At 45.1% G+C, this 20,639-nt stretch overlaps 1 protein-coding gene across 1 annotated transcript in view; it reads left to right on the forward strand.

Annotated features, from left to right (window-relative positions):
• KIF20A (kinesin family member 20A) overlaps positions 1–20,639 on the forward strand; it is a 213,670-nt gene that overhangs the window by 99,915 nt on the left and 93,116 nt on the right. Inside the window, 7 exon segments of the mRNA XM_030211810.1 lie at positions 8,227–8,326; positions 8,762–8,962; positions 9,134–9,245; positions 9,372–9,440; positions 9,569–9,712; positions 15,973–16,138; positions 16,247–16,369. Of these exon segments, the coding sequence (XP_030067670.1) occupies positions 8,227–8,326; positions 8,762–8,962; positions 9,134–9,245; positions 9,372–9,440; positions 9,569–9,712; positions 15,973–16,138; positions 16,247–16,369 (915 nt within the window).

The raw sequence follows: 20,639 nt of genomic DNA on the forward strand, positions 1-20,639 counted from the left end.
GGCGACCTTAAGGTCGTCCTTTGAGGCAGCTGCTTTAAGTTTGCAGGCCTCAGTTTGCGGCTCCTATGTGGCCAGGGCGTGCCGGACTATGGTGCAGCGGGCTTCCCCCTCGGATCATTCCTTGAGGGCTGATTGGCCGGCCCTGGAATCGGGCTTAGCCTATTTGGCAGACTTGCTGTATGATGTCTGGAGAGCCTCAGCTAAAGGCATGGCTCAGACAGTCTCTGCGCGGCGGTGGCTTTGGCTGAAACATTGGTCTGCTGACCACGCCTCTAAATCCCGCCTGGCTAGATTGCCTTTTAAAGGCAAGCTGCTCTTTGGGGTCGAGCTGGACAAAATCGTGACCGATCTCGGCACGTCTAAGGGCAAGAAATTACCAGAGGTCAGGGCTCGGGTTAGTACTCGTCCCGATACCTCCAGAGGACGGTTGCAGGAAGCCCATCGGTACCGCCCGGGCAAGTCGGGTTCCTCTGCCCCCCTCTTCCTTCAAGAGGAATTTCTCCCCCAAGCAGCATTCCTTTCGCAGAGACCGCCGTCCCGGAGGTGCTCCCTCCGGTCCTCCCCCAGGGTCTCGTACCCAATGACGGGGCCTTGGTCCACGCCCCAGTGCAGATTGGCGGACGGCTGTCCTCGTTTCTGGGCGAGTGGACCACTATAACTTCAGACGCGTGGGTGCTGGAAGTCATCAGAGACGGCTACAAGCTAGAGTTCTGCCAACCCTTAAGAGACGGGTTTGTACTCTCTCCCTGCAAGTCTCCGGTCAAGCTGTGGTAGTGCAGCAGACCTTGGACAACCTGATCCGCCTGGGTGCGGTCGTTCCGGTGCCAAAAAATCAGATTGGCAAGGGACGTTACTCCATTTACTTTGTGGTTCCAAAGAAAGGAGGTTCTGTCCGGCCTATCCTCGGCCTCAAAGGGGTCAATCGGGCCTGGAAAGTGAGGCACTTTCGCATGGAGACTCTCCGCTCTGTTATAGCGGCAGTGAAGGCAGGAGAGTTCTTGGCTTCCTTGGACATCAAGGAAGCGTACCTGCATATTCCCATCTGGCCTCCTCTCCAACGCTTTCTGCGTTTTACAGTCCTGAGACGACACTTCCAGTTCAGAGCCCTCCCTTTCGGGTTGGCTACTGCTCCGCGGACCTTTTCCAAAGTAATGGGGGTCATAGCGGCCTTCCTGCTAAAGGAAGGAGTACAAGTCCATCCTTATCTGGACGACTGGTTGATCCGAGCCCCCTCTTATGCAGAGTGCGGCAAAGCTATGGACCGGGTAGTTGCTCTTTTGAGCTCCCTGGGATGGATCATCAACTGGAAGAAGAGCCAGCTGCGCCCGACTCAGTCCCTGGTGTATCTGGGAGTTCGATTCGACACCCAAGTGGGCAGAGTGTTCCTGCCAGACAATCGGATTGTCAAGCTTCAGGCTCAGGTGGACTAGTTCCTAGTAGCCTCTCCTATTCGGGCTTGGGACTACGTGCAGCGGTTGGGCTCTATCCCGGCCACGATGGAAGTAGTGCCCTGGGCCAGGGCTCATATGAGACCACTACAGCTATCTCTGCTGCTGCGCTGGACTCCGATGTCGGAGGATTATGCTGTGCGCCTTCCCGTGGACCCAGCAGTGCGCAAGGCGCTGAGCTGGTGGACGCAGACAGACAAGTTGTCTGCAGGATTGCCTCTGGTGACCCCGGAGTGGATTGTCGTCACGACAGACGCCTCTTTGATGGGCTGGGGAGCCCACTGCTTGGGAAGGACAGCGCAGGGGCTCTAGTCTCCTGCAGAGGCAAGTGGTCTATCAACCTCCTGGAACTCAGAGCCATTCGGTTGGTGTTATTGGAGTTCATCCCGGTACTGGTGTTGAAGCCTGTACGGGTCCTGTCGGACAATGCCACGGCTGTGGCCTATATCAACCGCCAGGGAGGTACCAAGAGCGCCCCTCTAGCCAAGGAGGCTATGAGTCTTTGCCAGTGGGCGGAAGCGAACCTGGAGCAGCTTTCAGCGGCCCACATTGCCGGAGTCATGAATGTCAAGGCGGACTTTCTCAGTCGCCATACCTTGGAGCCCGGAGAGTGGCAACTATCTGCTCAGGCGTTCTTGGACATCACGAAGCGCTGGGGCCAGCCGAGCCTAGATCTGATGGCGTCATCGGCCAATGGCCAAGTGCCGCGCTTTTTCAGCAGAGGACGGGACCCTCGATCCCTGGGAGTAGATGCTCTTCTCCAACAGTGGCCGACACAAGAGCTCCTCTATGTGTTCCCGCCCTGGCCCATGTTGGGCAGGGTGCTAGACCGGGTGGCAAAGCATCGCGGCAGGGTAATCCTGGTGGGTCCGGATTGGCCCAGACGTCCCTGGTATGCGGACTTGTTCAGGCTCTCAGTCGACGATCCTCTGCGGCTGTCAGTGGAGCAGGGCCTGTTACATCAGGGTCCCGTGGTGATGGAGTATCCCTCTCCCTTTGGTCTTGCGGCCTGGCTATTGAGCGGCAGCGTCTGAGGAAGAAGGGCTTCTCAGACAAGGTCATCGCCACTATGCTGAGAGCGAGGAAGCGCTCTACTTCTACTGCTTACGCCAGGGTTTGGCGTATCTTTGCAGCATGGTGTGAAGCAGGCTCACTTTCTCCCTTCACTGCTCCAATTTCTTCAGTGTTGGCGTTCCTGCAAGAAGGTCTGGAGAAAGGCCTGTCGCTCAGTTCCCTTAAAGTCCAGGTAGCGGCTCTGGCTTGCTTCAGGGGCCGCCTGAAGGGTGCTTCCCTGGCTTCGCAGCCAGATGTGGTGTGCTTTCTCAAGGGAGTTAATCACCTGCGCCCTCCTCTGCACTCAGTGGTGCCTGCGTGGAATCTCAACCTGGTGCTAAGAGCATTGCAGAAGCCGCCTTTGGAACCCTTGTCGAGGGCATCTCTGAAAGACCTGACGTTGAAAGCAGTCTTTTTGGTGGCTATCACTTCAGCCAGAAGAGTTTCCGAGCTCCAGGCGCTCTCATGTCGAGAGCCTTTTCTGCAGTTCACTGAGGCAGGAGTGACTATTCGCACAGTGCCTGCCTTCCTGCCCAAGATTGGTTCTCGCTTCCATGTGAATCAGCAGCTCTGTCTCCCTTCCTTTCGTAGGGAGGACTACCCAGAGGAGTACTCCGCTCTTGAATATCTGGATGTGAGACGAGTCATCATCAGATACTTGGAAGTGACCAATGATTTCCGGAAATCGGATCATCTGTTTGTCCTGTTTGCAGGTCCTCGTAAGGGTCTGCAGGCTGCTAAGCCTACAGTGGCAAGATGGGTCAAGGAAGCCATTGCAGCGGCTTATGTGGCCGCGGGGAAGGTGCCGCCTATCCAGCTGAAGGCTCACTCCACGAGAGCTCAGACGGCCTCGATGGCAGAGGCCGGATCCGTCTCCTTGGTAGAGATATGCAAGGCGGCAACGTGGGCTTCGGCTCATACATTCTCCAAGCATTACCGTTTGACTGTGGCTGCACGGGCGGAGGCCCGGTTTGGAGCTTCAGTGTTGAGGTCAGGGATTTCTATGTCCCGCCCTGGGTGAGTACTGCTTCGGTACATCCCACCAGTCTATGGATTGATCAGCTTGATGATATGGAAGGTAAAATTATGTATAATCATACCTGATAATTTTCTTTCCATTAATCATAGCTGATCAATCCATAGCCCCTCCCAGATATCTGTACTGTTTATATTCTGGTTGAATTTTAGGTTCAAGTTTAGCCTTCAGTTACTTCAGGAGGACTTCGTGTTCAAGTTCTTCTTTCACTTGGATTCTTCAAGAGTTGAGACGAGTTTGTGTTACAGTGAGCTGCTGCATTCCTCTCCCCTCCGTTTTACGGGGCTGGATTGAGACATAAATTCTGCCGGCACTCCCTCCCGCTTCGTGCGGCTGTAGGGCAGCTTTGTACCCCTCCCGCTTCGGCGGTGTTAGGGTCAGTCAGCTCCTCCCGCGGTTGCGGTTGCAGGATAAGCCAGATCCCCCCGCATCGGCGGGTGTGGTGTCCCTCCCCCGCTCCGCGGGGATGAGCTGGACGGATTCCCCTCCCCCACTTGTGTGGGGATGAGCTGGGTTAATTCCCCTCCCCCGTTTCGGCGGTGGTGAGCTGGGCAGAGTGTCCCTTCGTGGGTGTAATTCTCTAAGTGCTGAGTCCTGCGGATGGAGCTTTGATATCGACATACTGAGGAGTTTCCGGCAGCACATGACCACATATAGGGAGGCAAAAGTTTGCTCTCTATCTCCACCTGCTGGTAGATGGACACAACCCACCAGTCTATGGATTGATCAGCTATGATTAATGGAAAGAAAATTATCAGGTATGATTATACATAATTTTACCTTATCCAAACCCGGCTGAAATGATAAATTCCCCCGGATGGGGAGGATATCCGACACCCATCTGCTCAACCCAAACAGCCGCATCATATCTCTCCAAAGCATTCGCATAGGGGTCAATAGGATGCTGTTACGCAGCGAAACCGGGATCAACTTACTAGGCGCTAATAGCAAAAGGTAAAATTGACAAGGAGCATAATACTGGCTTTCCAATTGTCTACATGTATAGTCATCTCGGGCCAGAAACCAGTCACCAAAATAACGCAAAAGACATGCCCAGTTATAACATCTCAGATCTGGTATACCCAATCCTCCCTCACCCCATGGCCCCTGCAATACATTTAACGAAAGTTTGGCTTTTTTCCCTCCCCAACAAAAACGTCTAATTGCCCCTCTAAGCACATTCAGATCTCCTTTGCTCAGATAAAGTGGCAACATTTGCATCAGGTATACCCATCTAGGGAACTCCACCATTTTGAACAACTGGATCGTTCTGCTGAGCGACAACGGCAGAGACCTCCAAGCTTGCAACCGCTCCACTGATGCTTGTAACAATCTAGATACATTCAATTGATAGAGCTCAGAAACCCACATGGATAACCGCAAACCCAAATACCTAAAAGATCCCTGAGCCCAGCGGAAGGGGAATTCCACCCCCCACTCCTGCCGTATACTATCCCCTGAGAACATCGCAAGAGACTTAGAATAGTTAAGTCGGAACCCCGCAAAGTCTCCAAATTCACGGAAAAGTTCCAAAACGGCAGACAAGCGCGCGGCTGAGTGAGATGAACTAGCAAATCATCTGCAAAAGCCGAAAGTAGGAACTTCCAACCCCCTATCGGCACTCCTTTAATCTCAGGATGGGACTGAATTTCACGAAGAAGAGGATCCAGAGTTAAGACAAACAAAAGAGGGGACAAGGGACAGCCCTGCCGTGTCCCTCGATAAATCCGAAAAGATTCGAAACGCACTCCATTCACCCACACAGCCCGCGGTTCCAAGTACAACACTTGAATTGCCTCTATGAAAAACGTTCCAAAACCATAGTGTCTCAACACGGCAAACATATAGGACCAGTTCACCTTATCAAACGCCTTTTCTGCGTCAAAACTGACTAAAAGTGAAGAAAGACGTTTCTGGGCCACCACTTCCAAGGATGTCAAAATTGATCTAATATTCTTCACTGCTGACCGCCCCTTCACGAATCCAGCCTGGGACCCATCAACCAGGGACGGGAGAATCAATGCTAATCTATTGGCTAAAACTTTAGCATATAGCTTCGCATCTACATTGATAAGAGAAATGGGTCTATATGATGTCGGCTCCACCACATTCTTCCCCTCTTTGGGAATCACTACAGTCTGGGCTTCCTTAAAGGTGTCAGGAATCATTTGGTTAGCCACCATTGAGTTGAATAGGGATATTAGCGGCATTTTAATTCTATCAAAGAATTGTTTGTAGAACTCTACCCTATAACCATCTGGCCCAGGAGTTTTGTGGGAAGCACACTGTTGCAAAGCTAACATCAAATCACCCTCAGTGAATGGCATATTTAGTCTTGCCCGCTGACGAGCAGAAACTTGAGGGAGCTCTAAATTATCTAAATACAGATCACTATCCAGCTGTTCATCTGTATCTGACGCATACAAGGCTTTATAAAACTGCCCAAAAGTGTCCGCTATGTCCTCATCCTTCCGCATCATCCACCCATCCTTTGCCTTCACTTGCAGCACACCCTTGACCCCCCCCCCCCCATTCCTATGTAGCATCCTGGCCAATAACCTCCCCGCCTTATTGCCATATTGAAACAAGCGATATTTGTAATAACTCTGGGTCTTTGGTGTAATAATTCATTCAGCTCCTTCTGCGCCTCCAGTAAGGCCTCCCTACACCTGGATGTGGGAGAACGACCATAGACTCTCCACAACTTCTGTACTGAAGCACCTAGGCGCATTATTTCTCCATCTCTCATCTTTCGCCTTCTCACCAAATACGAAATAATGTCCTCTCGTAGCATGGCCTTCGCTGCCTCCCAAAAAAGAGCTGGTTGATCCTCATGTGCTTTATTCTGATACACATAATCATCCCATCCCATCGGTTTGCCAAATAGTCTTGAAATTTTGAATCCCTCACCAACTCCAACGGATACCGCCACAACCGGCTGCCCGGGCCTCTCTCTTATTGACCAAAAGCAACCAGACCAAGGCATGATTGGAAACCGCGTATGGTCCAATCTTTGCCTTCTGCACCTGTGAAAATAAAGAACGGGAGACAAGTAATCAATGTGAGACTGAGAGCCATGTGCCCTCGAGAGATGAGTAAAATCTTTCTCAGAGGCATGTAACAGCCTCCACACATCAACCAGCTCTAACGCTTTACATAAAGATGATAATGTCTTGCTTCCTTCCCCCGAACTCTGGACACCCGGACTGGAGCGATCTATTAAAGGATCAAACACTAAATTAAAATCTCCTCCTAAAATCAGTTCCCCCCCTGCGTACGGAGACAGTCTCCTAATCAAAGCCTGGAAGAAGCTGCCACTGAAGACATTGGGGGCATATACATTACAGAATACTAAAGGGCGACCTGCAATCTCTACTTCTGCTAAAACCCACCTCCCATCTGGATCCGCCTTAACTGATTTAAGCTGGAGCGGAATGCCCTTGCGAAAAAGAATCAGGACCCCTGCTTTCCTGCCTACTGCTGGGGCCTCCACCAAAGATCCCACCCAACTTGCTTAAATTTTACATGTTCTCCCGAGGACAAATGCGTCTCCTGCAGGAGCACCACATCTGCCCACTGCCTTTGCAATGCTTGCAATACCTTGGTACGTTTAATGGACGAAGTGACCCCCCCCCTACATTCCACGAGAGAACTTTAAGTGAAGCCGTACACCCAGTACTCTTCGATGTTCCTTATGTTTAACTCATTTTTATTAGGTTTCCAGTAAGTAACAATACACACATGAAATGAACAATCTACCGAGAGGATTCATCTGTACAGATGTTAGACATTAACAATGCTACTCTTCTCCTCTTTCAACCTCTACAACTCCCCTTCCCCCCCTTCCTTCTCCCCCCTCTTTCCCATCCCCCCCAAAAAACTGATACCCTTTATTTAGTTCATGAGTTACAAGGAGTCCAATGTCACACAGATAACGTCCAACGATAATATTAATTTAGGATTCTTCGATGTTCCTTATAAAGCAAAACCAATTCAAAAACCCCGGAGAGTGCCCCCCAGCCCTTGAGTACCCTCCCCACATCCTTCCAGTCCAGTCGGTCCTCTTCCATGTGTTCCCCAGACATCTCCTTGCCCATCTCCCCCCCTCCCTTTCCCCCCAAACCCAGTCCCTAATCTACCCTTCATAGCCCTATCAGAGCCAAATCACGTGAGCTCCCTCCCCACCTAATTAAGATAAGTAATTTACCCTCTTTCTCTGTCACCCTTTTACTTCAACCATACATATTCCCAGACATCCTCACACTTTGCAATCCCCACACAACCCAGTACTAAAAAGAGGGGGAGAAAAGAAGAAGAAAAAAAGAAATACATCCTATTACAAAAACTCCCCCATGCCACCAACTCACATAACATTACATGCAGGCTACTCAAACATCAGAAACTGGAAAAAAAAAAAAAAAACCACATCAGGTGCACAACAGGTCAGGCCAATCCGACCTCCTCTTCTGTGCCGCAGTTTCTTAGGCTTCAGATCTTCATGTTAAATATTGATTTAAAATGTTCCTCTCATTGACAGGCTACATTTAACTACTTAAATTCAAGAGATTTGCCAGATTTAGTCATTTGATAATTCTCTTCTCATCTATATCATTTGATATAGATGAGCTTCATCTTTCTCTGTGCGTAATGACTACCTAACAATCATTCTTTTATTGTCCTTCTTTACAGGAGGATATGCTGACTCCTCTGAAGAAGAACCTTAGTGCCCATTCTGACAGTGGCATTGCTGGATTCTCCTCTGTCCAGCAGACGGGCAGCCAGCTAGAAGGTGCATCTTTGTGCCAGCAAGCTTAGAAATGCTGTACCCCACTTCTGCTTTGGTTGCTGTTTGGGGGGGTGGGGGGTTCTGTTACATGCCAGGTCTGCATTGTGGTAAACTCAAATAGATAAATGAAATCTTGCTGTATTGATCCAATATAATTCCTTTTGATCTTGAGTGGAGGAAATAGGGGATGGGTGTTTCTCCAACCCAACACGGGAGCTGTTATGCCACCTAAACTCTTTCAGTGGTATAACAGTTCCTAGAGGGAACAGAACACCTGGTGATTATGGGTTAAACGGAGTAACCAGCAGTTGCATGGTTGTGCTGATTCTCCTCTTAGTGTCAGAGTGCTTTCAGGTCCCAGTTAAAGAAGAATGTGCATAATGAAGACTAAAGTTAAAGAAGTGTGAGCAGTTTTCAAGCTGCAACTTTGTCTCTCAGACTCTGCTTCTCGATGGACTGATCCTGATGACACTGTGCTCCAGGACATAGGGGAGACACAGTTCTCTGTCTGGGTCTCCTTCTTCGAAATCTACAACGAATTTCTATATGACTTACTGGAACAGATTCCCTGTGGCCCTAACCGTAAGAGGACAGCCCTGCGACTCTCTGAGGACAAGAATGGAAACCCTTACGTCAAAGGTAGAGAGATCTATAGGGAACTAGGAAAGAAGGCAATGTATGGTGTGAGTGTAGGGGAGGGATGGTGGACTATAGGGAAAGAAGTGTGGGGAGGGGGGGGTGGCTGTTTAGTAAGCAAATGTAGTGGGGCTAATGGTTTGCAGTGTTGCAGCATAACTTTTTTATTCCCAGACCTGACCTGGATTAATGTGTGCAATGCGGAGGAGGCATGGAAAATGTTGAAGATTGGACGGAAGAATCAAAGCTTTGCCAGCACTCATCTCAATCAGAGTTCCAGTAGAAGGTATGAAAGCAAGGTTGAGAAATTGTATTTCTTGCTTACGTTGGAGGAAAAATTAAGGAAGGGGAACACAGAACTGAACCTGATTATCAGAAAATTCACTTAGTTATTCTTATATTTTTCTGACAGTCACAGCATCTTTTCTATCCGGATTCTGCATTTACAGGGAGGATCTGAGTTGGATCCCAGAATCAGCGAGTAAGTTTGAAAGTTGACAGAACACCCTCTTGACTATAGAAGGGGCTTAACAACTCAGGGGAGAGGGGGAAAGGGGTGTAAAGCTAGTTAGCAACTGTTGTTGCTCTGTTACCTTTTCTTTTTTTCAGACTGTCTCTCTGTGACTTGGCTGGATCAGAGCGCTGCAAAGATCAAAGATGTGGAGAAAGAATGAAGGAGGCAAACAACATTAACACTTCATTGCACACATTAGGCCGGTGCATCAGCGTACTGCGGCAGAACCAGCAACATAAGTAAGTTGTAGGATAGCAAGGAGGTCTATTTTGGGCAGAACTTGGCTTCAGAAGTGGTTGGTTAGTTTGACTAACAATTTTACAAAAAATAAGGAGTGGCCTAGTGGTTAGGGTGGTGGACTTTGGTCCTGAGGAACTGAGTTCGATTCCCACTTCAGGCACAGGCAGCTCCTTGTGACTCTGGGCAAGTCACTTAACCCTCCATTGCCCCATGTAAACCGCATTGAGCCTGCCATGAGTGGGAAAGCGCGGGGTACAAATGTAACAAAAAAAAAAAATAAGGAAAAACACAAAACAGAGAACGTTTTGCTAAGGGTCTTTCTGTTATGAAGCAAGAAAAATGCTGTGCTATTCAGTTATCGGTCAATTAAACTATAGTGACTGATTAAAGAAAAGTTGAAATGGGCCCTTCTGGCACACTGGTTCAAGCATGAATTATCAAAGATGTGTTAGTGGACATTGCCTTAGAAACACAGGCAAACCAATTCCAACTGCGTAGAGCAATATCACTATCAGAAACTAAACCTCTCTCTAATTGCTCCAAATCAACAGGATATAGATGAAACCATGAACTGTTATCATGTAAATTATTTATATATAGCCTCATACGTCCAGGGTACCTTTAAATAGATTTAGGACACCACTGACTGACATTCATCATTGGCTACCTCCACCAACCAAACACTGCAGAGAAAAACTCTCCTATTTACATCTAATCATGAGAGAAAAATCTGCAATGTTTAGGCATATGGGAAAACATCAATTTAATAAATCTACAGTTCAAATGTTCATCAGATCCTAAATATGACCCAAAAAAAACTTTTATAAAGGGTCTAAAAGAAGAAAAAAAAATGTAATTAATACTGAAAAAATCCAAAAACAAACAGCCAGGTTAAACAGTTCTGTGTATACACTTAACTTAGTTTTGTTCCAAGAAGCTCAATCGCTGTTTAATTCTCTTTTCATATCCATGGCTGTGACCTATTTATAGTCCACGTTTTGTTCCAACTCTTTCTTATTCCTCGACAGAATTAGGATTCCCACTGTTTCGTTCTCTTCATCAGGAGAAAAAATAAGAAAGCATCATACATTTCTCTTCATATCTATACAGACACAAAATGGCGAATGTTTAAATAGCACGCCAAGAGAGAGACTCCTCCTTCCACTGACATCATTCAAAACTTCTCTATTCTAGACCAATCAGTAGAAAGCAGCCCATTCCATCGGGCCATTCAGTCCATTAGGGCTGACAGTTTGCAATCGATAAATCCACCTCTGCTCCTTTTGATGTAGTACTCTTGAAATATCGCCCCGTCTGCCATTATTAATCACTTGCTCAATGATTATGCATTTAAGTTGCTCAAAAGCATGTTTCATCTCATAGCAATGTTTGGCTAGGGGCATCTGAATTTTACCAGTTTGAATACTGTGCTTATGTTCACTCAAACGGGTTTTAAACATGCGTTTTGTCTGACCAATATATCTAAAGCCACAAGGGCATGTAATCATGTAGATTACTCCTTTAGAAGTACAATCTGTACAATTCTTCAACGGAATCCATTGATCTCTAATAGGATCCCAAAATTGATCCACCTCCTCCATAACGTCACACATAATACACTTCTTACATTTAAAGTGACCTACGAGGGTAGGTTTTTTATTTGTCCAGATGTCCGAATGGCATAATATATCCGACAAATTTGCCCTTCTCGAGTATGACACCATACATTTTTGTTCTGCAAAAATATTGTGTAGTTAAGATGTTCCAATGTTTATAGATAATGTTGGTAATCTTCGGAGATAGAGATGTATACTGCATAATACAAGGAGTATTTCGTTTTTCTATTTTTTGTTGTTTGGATTCTAGCAAGAACTCTCTGTGATTAAAGAGGGCTCTCTTGTATGCATGTTTAACAATACGTTTCGGATAACCTCTCTCATATAATTTCTCTTTTAATTGTATGGTCGATTTTTTATATTTCTCCGAGGAATCACATATACGCCTATAGCGCAAAAATTGAGCAAATGGGAGATTATTACGAATATGGATCGGATGCATACTGTCATATTTCAATAAAGAATTCCTATCTGTGGGTTTAGTAAAAATATCAGATTCCAATTTGCCCCCCACTTTTGTGATCTTTACATCTAGAAAATGAATTTCAGTCCTGTGTGCTATATATTGGAACTTAATGGTTGGATGACACACATTTAAATCACCAATGAATTTATCCAACATCATTTCATCTGCTTCCCAGATCATAAACACGTCGTCTATGAACCTCCACCAACAGGATACATATTTAAACAGGGGTAATTTGTAGATAACATATTTTTCCAAATTATCCATAAAAATATTAGCCACTGCCGGGGCAAATGCAGCACCCATTGCTATGCCCGTAAGTTGTAAAAACAGTTCTCCATTAAAAATGAAATAATTATTATGCAGAGCAAGTTCGAACAGCTGCATCAGAAATTTAGTGGGAACCGTAACTGGTCTAGGTCTACTTTCCAGGGCTAATTCTATGGTTTCATTTATTTATGGATGAAGACTCAGGATTCAGCACAAGGTGATAACTCTAAAAGAGGGGAATTATCTTCTAATACATCTAGTGGTGAGGATGACTCCACTGAAAAAACGGGGGCGTTAAATTTAAGAACAAGAACACGACGAAGAGGATCAAGACGAAACCGAGGGAGAACAGTGGTATCGTTCGATCCAGGCAGAGCGAGAGGGAAACAACGAAAGAGGGACGACTCCCTATAATTAATCTCACTAATAAACAATTTTCAGATATTCAGTTACAAGTATTGGGCAAGGGCCTTACATTTGTTCCTTCTTTCTATCATGACCCTTTTCAAACGAGAGTGGATTTAGCTAAATTTATTAGATCTTTACAATTGCGTGTATTCTTTGGTGAAAAAGAATATGAAAACAGGTCTTTTTCTAAAGTTTATCAAAAGAGTAAATAGCTGCCTCCTGGTCCTATGGATCCAGTAATTGATACGTTTTATAGACACGTATTAAAAGACCTGGATAAATTAGAACATGAGCAGGGTTTTCAACGGCAGAATATTACTAAACATGAAAGAGAAGCAATTCGATCTCTGTCATGTGAGGAGGATATTGTAATACGCCGGGCAGATAAAGGAGGAGCGGTGGTGATATGGAGTAAACAAGATTATACTAAAGAAGCATATCGCCAGTTGTTAGATGAAGAGACTTACTGTAAATTACAAAAAGATCCTACTGAGGATCTGCTATTTAAGATACGAATCATCACTGAAGATGCATGTCAATATGGTTTTTTGTCGAAAAATGAAAAGACCTATTTACATCATATAAATGCAAAAATTCCTATTTTTTATCTGCTTCCAAAAGTGCATAAGTCTCTCACACACACTCCAGGTAGACCGATAGTAGCGGCACGTGACTCCCTTTTAGAGCGGGTGTGTAAATATCTGGATGGCTTTTTATCCCCGCTAGTTCCTGACATTTCTTCCTATGTCAAAGATACTACACACTTTTTGAATAAAATGGAAGATCTATCTAAGGGAAATGTTTCAGGCATTTTAGTTACTTTGGACGTGCAGTCGTTATATACAGCTATTCCTCAACAGGAGGCTATGGAAGCCATAGAATTAGCCCTGGAAAGTAGACCTAGACCAGTTACGGTTCCCACTAAATTTTTGATGCAGCTGTTCGAACTTGCTCTGCATAATAATTATTTCATTTTTAATGGAGAACTGTTTTTACAACTTACGGGCATAGCAATGGGTGCTGCATTTGCCCCGGCAGTGGCTAATATTTTTATGGATAATTTGGAAAAATATGTTATCTACAAATTACCCCTGTTTAAATATGTATCCTGTTGGTGGAGGTTCATAGACGACGTGTTTATGATCTGGGAAGCAGATGAAATGATGTTGGATAAATTCATTGGTGATTTAAATGTGTGTCATCCAACCATTAAGTTCCAATATATAGCACACAGGACTGAAATTCATTTTCTAGATGTAAAGATCACAAAAGTGGGGGGCAAATTGGAATCTGATATTTTTACTAAACCCACAGATAGGAATTCTTTATTGAAATATGACAGTATGCATCCGATCCATATTCGTAATAATCTCCCATTTGCTCAATTTTTGCGCTATAGGCGTATATGTGATTCCTCGGAGAAATATAAAAAATCGACCATACAATTAAAAGAGAAATTATATGAGAGAGGTTATCCGAAACGTATTGTTAAACATGCATACAAGAGAGCCCTCTTTAATCACAGAGAGTTCTTGCTAGAATCCAAACAACAAAAAAATAGAAAAACGAAATACTCCTTGTATTATGCAGTATACATCTCTATCTCCGAAAATTACCAACATTATCTATAAACATTGGAACATCTTAACTACACATAATATTTTTGCAGAACAAAAATGTATGGTGTCATACTCGAGAAGGGCAAATTTGTCGGATATATTATGCCATTCGGACATCTGGACAAATAAAAAACCTACCCTCGTAGGTCACTTTAAATGTAAGAAGTGTATTATGTGTGACGTTATGGAGGAGGTGGATCAATTTTGGGATCCTATTAGAGATCAATGGATTCCGTTGAAGAATTGTACAGATTGTACTTCTAAAGGAGTAATCTACATGATTACATGCCCTTGTGGTTTTAGATATATTGGTCAGACAAAACGCATGTTTAAAACCCGTTTGAGTGAACATAAGCACAGTATTCAAACTGGTAAAATTCAGATGCCCCTAGCCAAACATTGCTATGAGATGAAACATGCTTTTGAGCAACTTAAATGCATAATCATTGAGCAAGTGATTAATAATGGCAGACGGGGCGATATTTCAAGAGTACTACATCAAAAGGAGCAGAGGTGGATTTATCGATTGCAAACTGTCAGCCCTAATGGACTGAATGGCCCGATGGAATGGGCTGCTTTCTACTGATTGGTCTAGAATAGAGAAGTTTTGAATGATGTCAGTGGGAGGAGGAGTCTCTCTCTTGGCGTGCTATTTAAACATTCGCCATTTTGTGTCTGTATAGATATGAAGAGAAATGTATGATGCTTTCTTATTTTTTCTCCTGATGAAGAGAACGAAACAGTGGGAATCCTAATTCTGTCGAGGAATAAGAAAGAGTTGGAACAAAACGTGGACTATAAATAGGTCACAGCCATGGATATGAAAAGAGAATTAAACAGCGATTGAGCTTCTTGGAACAAAACTAAGTTAAGTGTATACACAGAACTGTTTAACCTGGCTGTTTGTTTTTGGATTTTTTCAGTATTACATTTTTTTTTCTTCTTTTAGACCCTTTATAAAAGTTTTTTTTGGGTCATATTTAGGATCTGATGAACATTTGAACTGTAGATTTATTAAATTGATGTTTTCCCATATGCCTAAACATTGCAGATTTTTCTCTCATGATTAGATGTAAATAGGAGAGTTTTTCTCTGCAGTGTTTGGTTGGTGGAGGTAGCCAATGATGAATGTCAGTCAGTGGTGTCCTAAATCTATTTAAAGGTACCCTGGACGTATGAGGCTATATATAAATAATTTACATGATAACAGTTCATGGTTTCATCTATATCCTGTTGATTTGGAGCAATTAGAGAGAGGCTTAGAAACACAGGCACATAAGTAAACCAGAACTCAGTTGCTCCCCGTTCTGAAGAGGTTCTCTGAGAGGACTTGTAGAGACGAAGAAAACTTCACTGGTGAGTATATTACTTGCTGGGAAATTGCATTTAAACTTAGAAAGAGAGAGACTTTTGAGTTACATAAGTAATCTCAGTTCCTTAGATGTGGCTGATAAGCTAACCAAATTAAATCAAAGCAAACAGAATTAACCTGTTCCAAGGTATCTTGGCATTCTTTCCCTCCTACCCTTTTCCTACATACTCTTGCTCTCTTCCCCCACTCCACCTCTTCTCATTCTAGCCACATGGGCTGATCCTGGTGCTCCACGTCTAGTGCCTGCAGATGCAGCCTCTTCTTTCCAGATCTGACTTGCCCTGCCACCGTAGCCTCTTTACTTTGTACTTCAGCTGCTGACTGCTGGTTCTGGGCTGGCAGGCTGATGCCTTTGCTGATAGTTCCTGGTACCCGTGCAGAATTCTACAAGGAAAATATAGAATTGTGTGCAAATCTAGTTTTGCATGGAATTCCATCGGGAGTAAACTATCATGAAAAATGAAAGGTGAATTTGAATCATTCTGATAGCATCTTTTTTTTCCCTCAGGATGAGGCAGAATGTAGTCCCCTTCCGGGACAGCAAGCTGACACGCATATTCCAGGCATTTTTCACTGGCCATGGCAGGTCTTGCATGATTGTGAATATCAACCAGTGTGCATCCATGTACGATGAAACACTCTATGCCTTAAAGTTTTCTGCCATAGCTAGTCAGGTGAGCAAGGGGAAGTGGTGGGTGTTAAGGCATGTTTGTTTAGACATAGGAAAGAGGGCTCTTTAGGTGTTAGTAAAAAATCTTTTTCTCTGCCTGTTTGTTTTTTAGCTTGTTCAAGCCCCACCCCTGAAGCTGTGTACACCATCCATCCAATCATTTTTGGAGCGCAGCCTAGTAGAGGAAGAGGCAGAGGCTGATTCAGAAGCTGATGTTACTATGTTCAGTAGAGAGGTGAGTGTTGAAGCTCACAGAACCTTATTCTGTAACAACCTTAAGCATGTTTCCTTAGCATCCTCAACAGACCAGTCCAGAACGTGCAAGTTTGTGCCCATCCACCAGCAGGTGGAGACAGAGTACAGAACTCTGCCCTAAAGGGCACTGTGCAGCTCATCCAATTTAGTATTGCTCTATCTCCAGCAGGTGAAAGTTGATTCCCTGTTCAGCCTGTGCAGCTCCTGGATTGTTCTATTGAGGCTTGCTCCTGATCCAGTATTCCTGATTTTGTTGAACTGGGGGAAAGGCTTCTGGCTGCTTGCCTTTTTATGGGGGTATACATGGTTATAGTGCTGAGTTGATCTCTCTCATTCTCCACCCCCCCCCCCCCCCAAATCCTCCTTTTTCTGATGACTCCTTCCTTTTCTGTTGCCAGTTAAAAATAAATAGTGTGTGAAGAACATCTGCTTGCTGAAGCTTGCTTTTGTTGTAATGTCCAAAAGAAGAGGAAGCAGTGAGTACTTTTGTGCTATATTAGTTCCAGTCCTGCTTTTGAGCCATTAGTTGGCTGGTTTATTTTGAACCACAAATTGGTGGTGCTGGCTGAAGCTGTAAAGTGCTGCTCCGCTGCAGTGCTAAGTGAGAAGCCTCAGGACAGGGCTCAGTATTCATCCTGTCCAGCAGATGATTTAGAGGGCAGTCCCTGCCCAAGCTCTGTGGGTGACTCTGGATTTCAGGGAGATAGTTCAGCAGCACTTATGGATATTGCTTGGGTTACCAGCATACCTGACCCTGATGTAAAGGACATTTTTCCAACAGTTTGGGCTTATGAGTTTCTATCATAACCAGCACACCAATAATTTGCTTCAATGTCACTGAGCATGGGAGTACTGGCAAGTTTTGGGACAGATGGCAGTGTATTTTGGGCTAGAGTGAGCATAAGACCTCTCAGCAATCTCTTCTGAGTCATTGATCTCCCATGATTGTCACCTGCCTCGGACCTTCTGGAGAAAATCCAGCATGAGCTGGTGACTCCAATTTCGCAGTCTTCAGTAAGGAGTCCCTCTAACAGCCCCGGAGTGGATAGTAGTAACCACGGATACCAGTCTTTCCAATTGGAGGCCTCATTGCCATCTTCACACAGCTCAGGGCAAGTGGACCTCCAGAGAAGCATTTTGATCAATCACTGAGGATTTTTCAGAGCACTAGTAGCATGTGCCATTCTGTTTCAGGGGTAACCAGGGAGGGTGTTTTCTGACCGTGAAACAAGTGATATACATATAGATATATACTATATATAGAGAGAGATGAAATGTAAACTGCTTTGGTTGTACCACTGAAAGGTGGATATCAAATCCATCCATATCAACAGACAAAGGGAAACTTGGTGTGCTCCCTTGGCGCTGAAGGCCCATCTTTTCCAGTGGGCAATGAAGAATGTGGAGTTGTTGTCAGCTGTACACATTGCAGAAGTGTTGAATTGTCAGACAGATTACCTCAGCAGGAACTTCTGGGAGAGTGGGAACTCTCTAAGGAAGCTATTTCCTTCATCTTGTGAACGTAGGGTCTTTCCATTCTGGCTCTTATGGCTACAAGGTGAAATGCCAAAGTATTCAGTTGGTAAAAAGAGAATGACTGAATGATTCAGAAGGATTGAATGATTTACTTCAGCTGTGGCGGAGTACATACTATTTTCTGTTTCGTCCCTTGCCAGTGGTAGGTAGAGTGCTTTGACAGATTGCAATCTATCTGGGTCACATTACTTTGATGGTTCCAGATTGGCCCAGGAGACACTGGTATATAGACCTGATTCACCTTCAGGTGTATTGACCACTGTATCTTCTTCTTCACAAGGGTTTTCTCTTAAGATCGTCTTCTTTTGGTCTTATGACTTAGCTCTGAAATGTCAAGATTGAAGAGGAAAGGTATGCCAAAGTTATTACAACCTTACTTCAGGCTACAAAATGTTCGTATATAAGACTTTAGAGAGTATTTGAGGCATGGTTTTTATGTTTAATAATTTTTATTGATGACATCGCACAAACAGTAAATAATACAATCTTCCAATCTCAGTACAATGTGTATATCAGTATCTACCTTAAGTCAGATTTACACTTGTCTATGCATCATCACATTTAACATTTTCAGAACTACCCATCCCCTCCCCTCCCTAAATTATTAGCAAGATATAATGTCTTTGCATGGAAGTACATCTTGACCTTGAAGGTTGCACAAGTAATAAATCGTATTTCCCATGTGACAGTCCCCCCGTGCCCCCCTCCCCTTCCCCTAGTGAGCTGCTTAGATATTCAAGATATAGCTGCGACCTCTGGAAGGCAAGGTCAGCCACAACGGTTCCCATTGCATGCGAAATTTCTCACCCGATTCAGTATCCAGGGAGTGGATGCCACATCTCTCAAGTTTCATCTGATAAAGTAACTGTGTTCTCCAGTATACCACTGGAGGTTTCGAGTCAGACAACCAAAACTTCAAAATGGTGGAGATCCCATATAGTGTCGCCAAACACACAAAGCGCCTGAACCCCTGGGGTGGCAATCCCGAGAATTTATATTTATAAAACAATAGGAGGGGATCACAGATCACTGTGCACCCCCACATCTGTTGTAATGTTTGAGTGATCTCGCCCCAGAATTCCTTTACCAAGGGACACAGCCAAAACATATGCCCAATACCAGCCTCCCCACTACCACACCTAGGACAGGTCCCATCACAAGACTCTATCATACGTGCTGCCCTCTTAGGAGGTATATATGTTCTTAATAAGAATCTGTATAGTCTCTCGCACTGTATGACCGATACTTGCAACCCATACAGTTTTTTTATAAAGTCCTTGCATATGTCGGTCGTGATTGCAGCTTCCAGGTCTGTTGACCAATCTTGGGCCAAGCGCACATAGTCTATTTCAGAGGTGGAATCCTTTAATTGCTGGTGATGGAACCTGAGGGGGACTGACAACTGGGCGCCCAGTGAGTATGTCTCCCTAAGAGTGTCTATTACATCCTCTGTGAGGTCAGTCCACTTCAGGGATGCTATGTAATGTTTCAACTGAAGATGTTCAAAGTAATTACCTCCCTGTATCCCAAATTCCTCCACCAGTGTCGGAAGGGTTTTTATTTTCCCTTCTTCATCGACTACGTGTGACAAATAGAGGATACCCCTCGCTGCCCATTGTCTGAAGATGCTGCTCCCCTGTCCCGGTGGGAAGTCGGGATTGTTCATAATAGGCAGTAGAGGAGTGGTTTTTGCCGTAAAATAATGTTTCCTACACACCCACCGCCAGGTGTTCCTAAGGGATTGCAACAGGGGGTGCTTCTGAAACGCTCGTGTAGGTAATCGGTTGCCTGAGTGTAATAAATAACTGAAGTGTATCTCCGGAAAGATAGATGTCTCCACCTCAGTGACAGAGAACTCTTGTGTACCCCGATACCAATCGTTAATATGACGCATCGCACTGGCCATTGCTAAGTTTCGCACGCTCAGGAGTCCCATCCCCCCCTGCTCCCTCGGGGTTGTGATCACTGTCATTGGCAATCTGGGGCGTTTCCCTTTCCATAAGAACCTCTGAATCTGCCTGTCCAGGGCTTTTTCGTCCTTTCCTTTCAAGTACAGGGGTAGCTGCTGAAAAAGATAGAGCCATCTCGGGGCTATAAGCATATTAAAGAGAGCAATGCGCCCCCATAGAGATAGAGGTAAGGTCTGCCACAGAGATAATCTGTGTTTCGTACTTTCCATCATGGGACCTACGTTAATTCTGTACAGGGAGGACATATCCCGTGGTATCATTATTCCTAAATACTTTAAAGCCTGGTCTGCCCATTGCAACGGAAAGGTTCCCTGCCACCTCTCGCGAACAACTTCATCCATTGCTAAAGCACAAGACTTCTGTAGATTTAAAGAAAAGCCCGATAGCTCACCATATTCCCTCAGAAGCTCTAAGGCTCTTTGCAGTGAGGGCCGGGGGTCTCGCAAAACCAGAAGGATATCATCTGCATACGCTAAGGTTTTGACCTCCACCCCTCTCAACTGCACTCCTTTAATCTCTCCAGATCCATTTAAGAGCCGTATCAGGGGTTCCAATGATAAATCAAACAGGAACGGGGACAAGGGACATCCCTGCCTCGTTCCTCTCTTGACGGGGAACCACTCCGATCGATGTCCATTTGCTATAATCTGTGCCCCCAGTCCTGCATAAAGCGCCCTAATAATTTGCATGGCTTCTCCCGGGAATCCCACCCATTCCAGTAGTTGTAGCAGATATCCCCAATTG

Source organism: Microcaecilia unicolor, chromosome 8, assembly GCF_901765095.1.
Source record: "Microcaecilia unicolor chromosome 8, aMicUni1.1, whole genome shotgun sequence".
Lineage (NCBI taxonomy): Eukaryota > Metazoa > Chordata > Amphibia > Gymnophiona > Siphonopidae > Microcaecilia > Microcaecilia unicolor.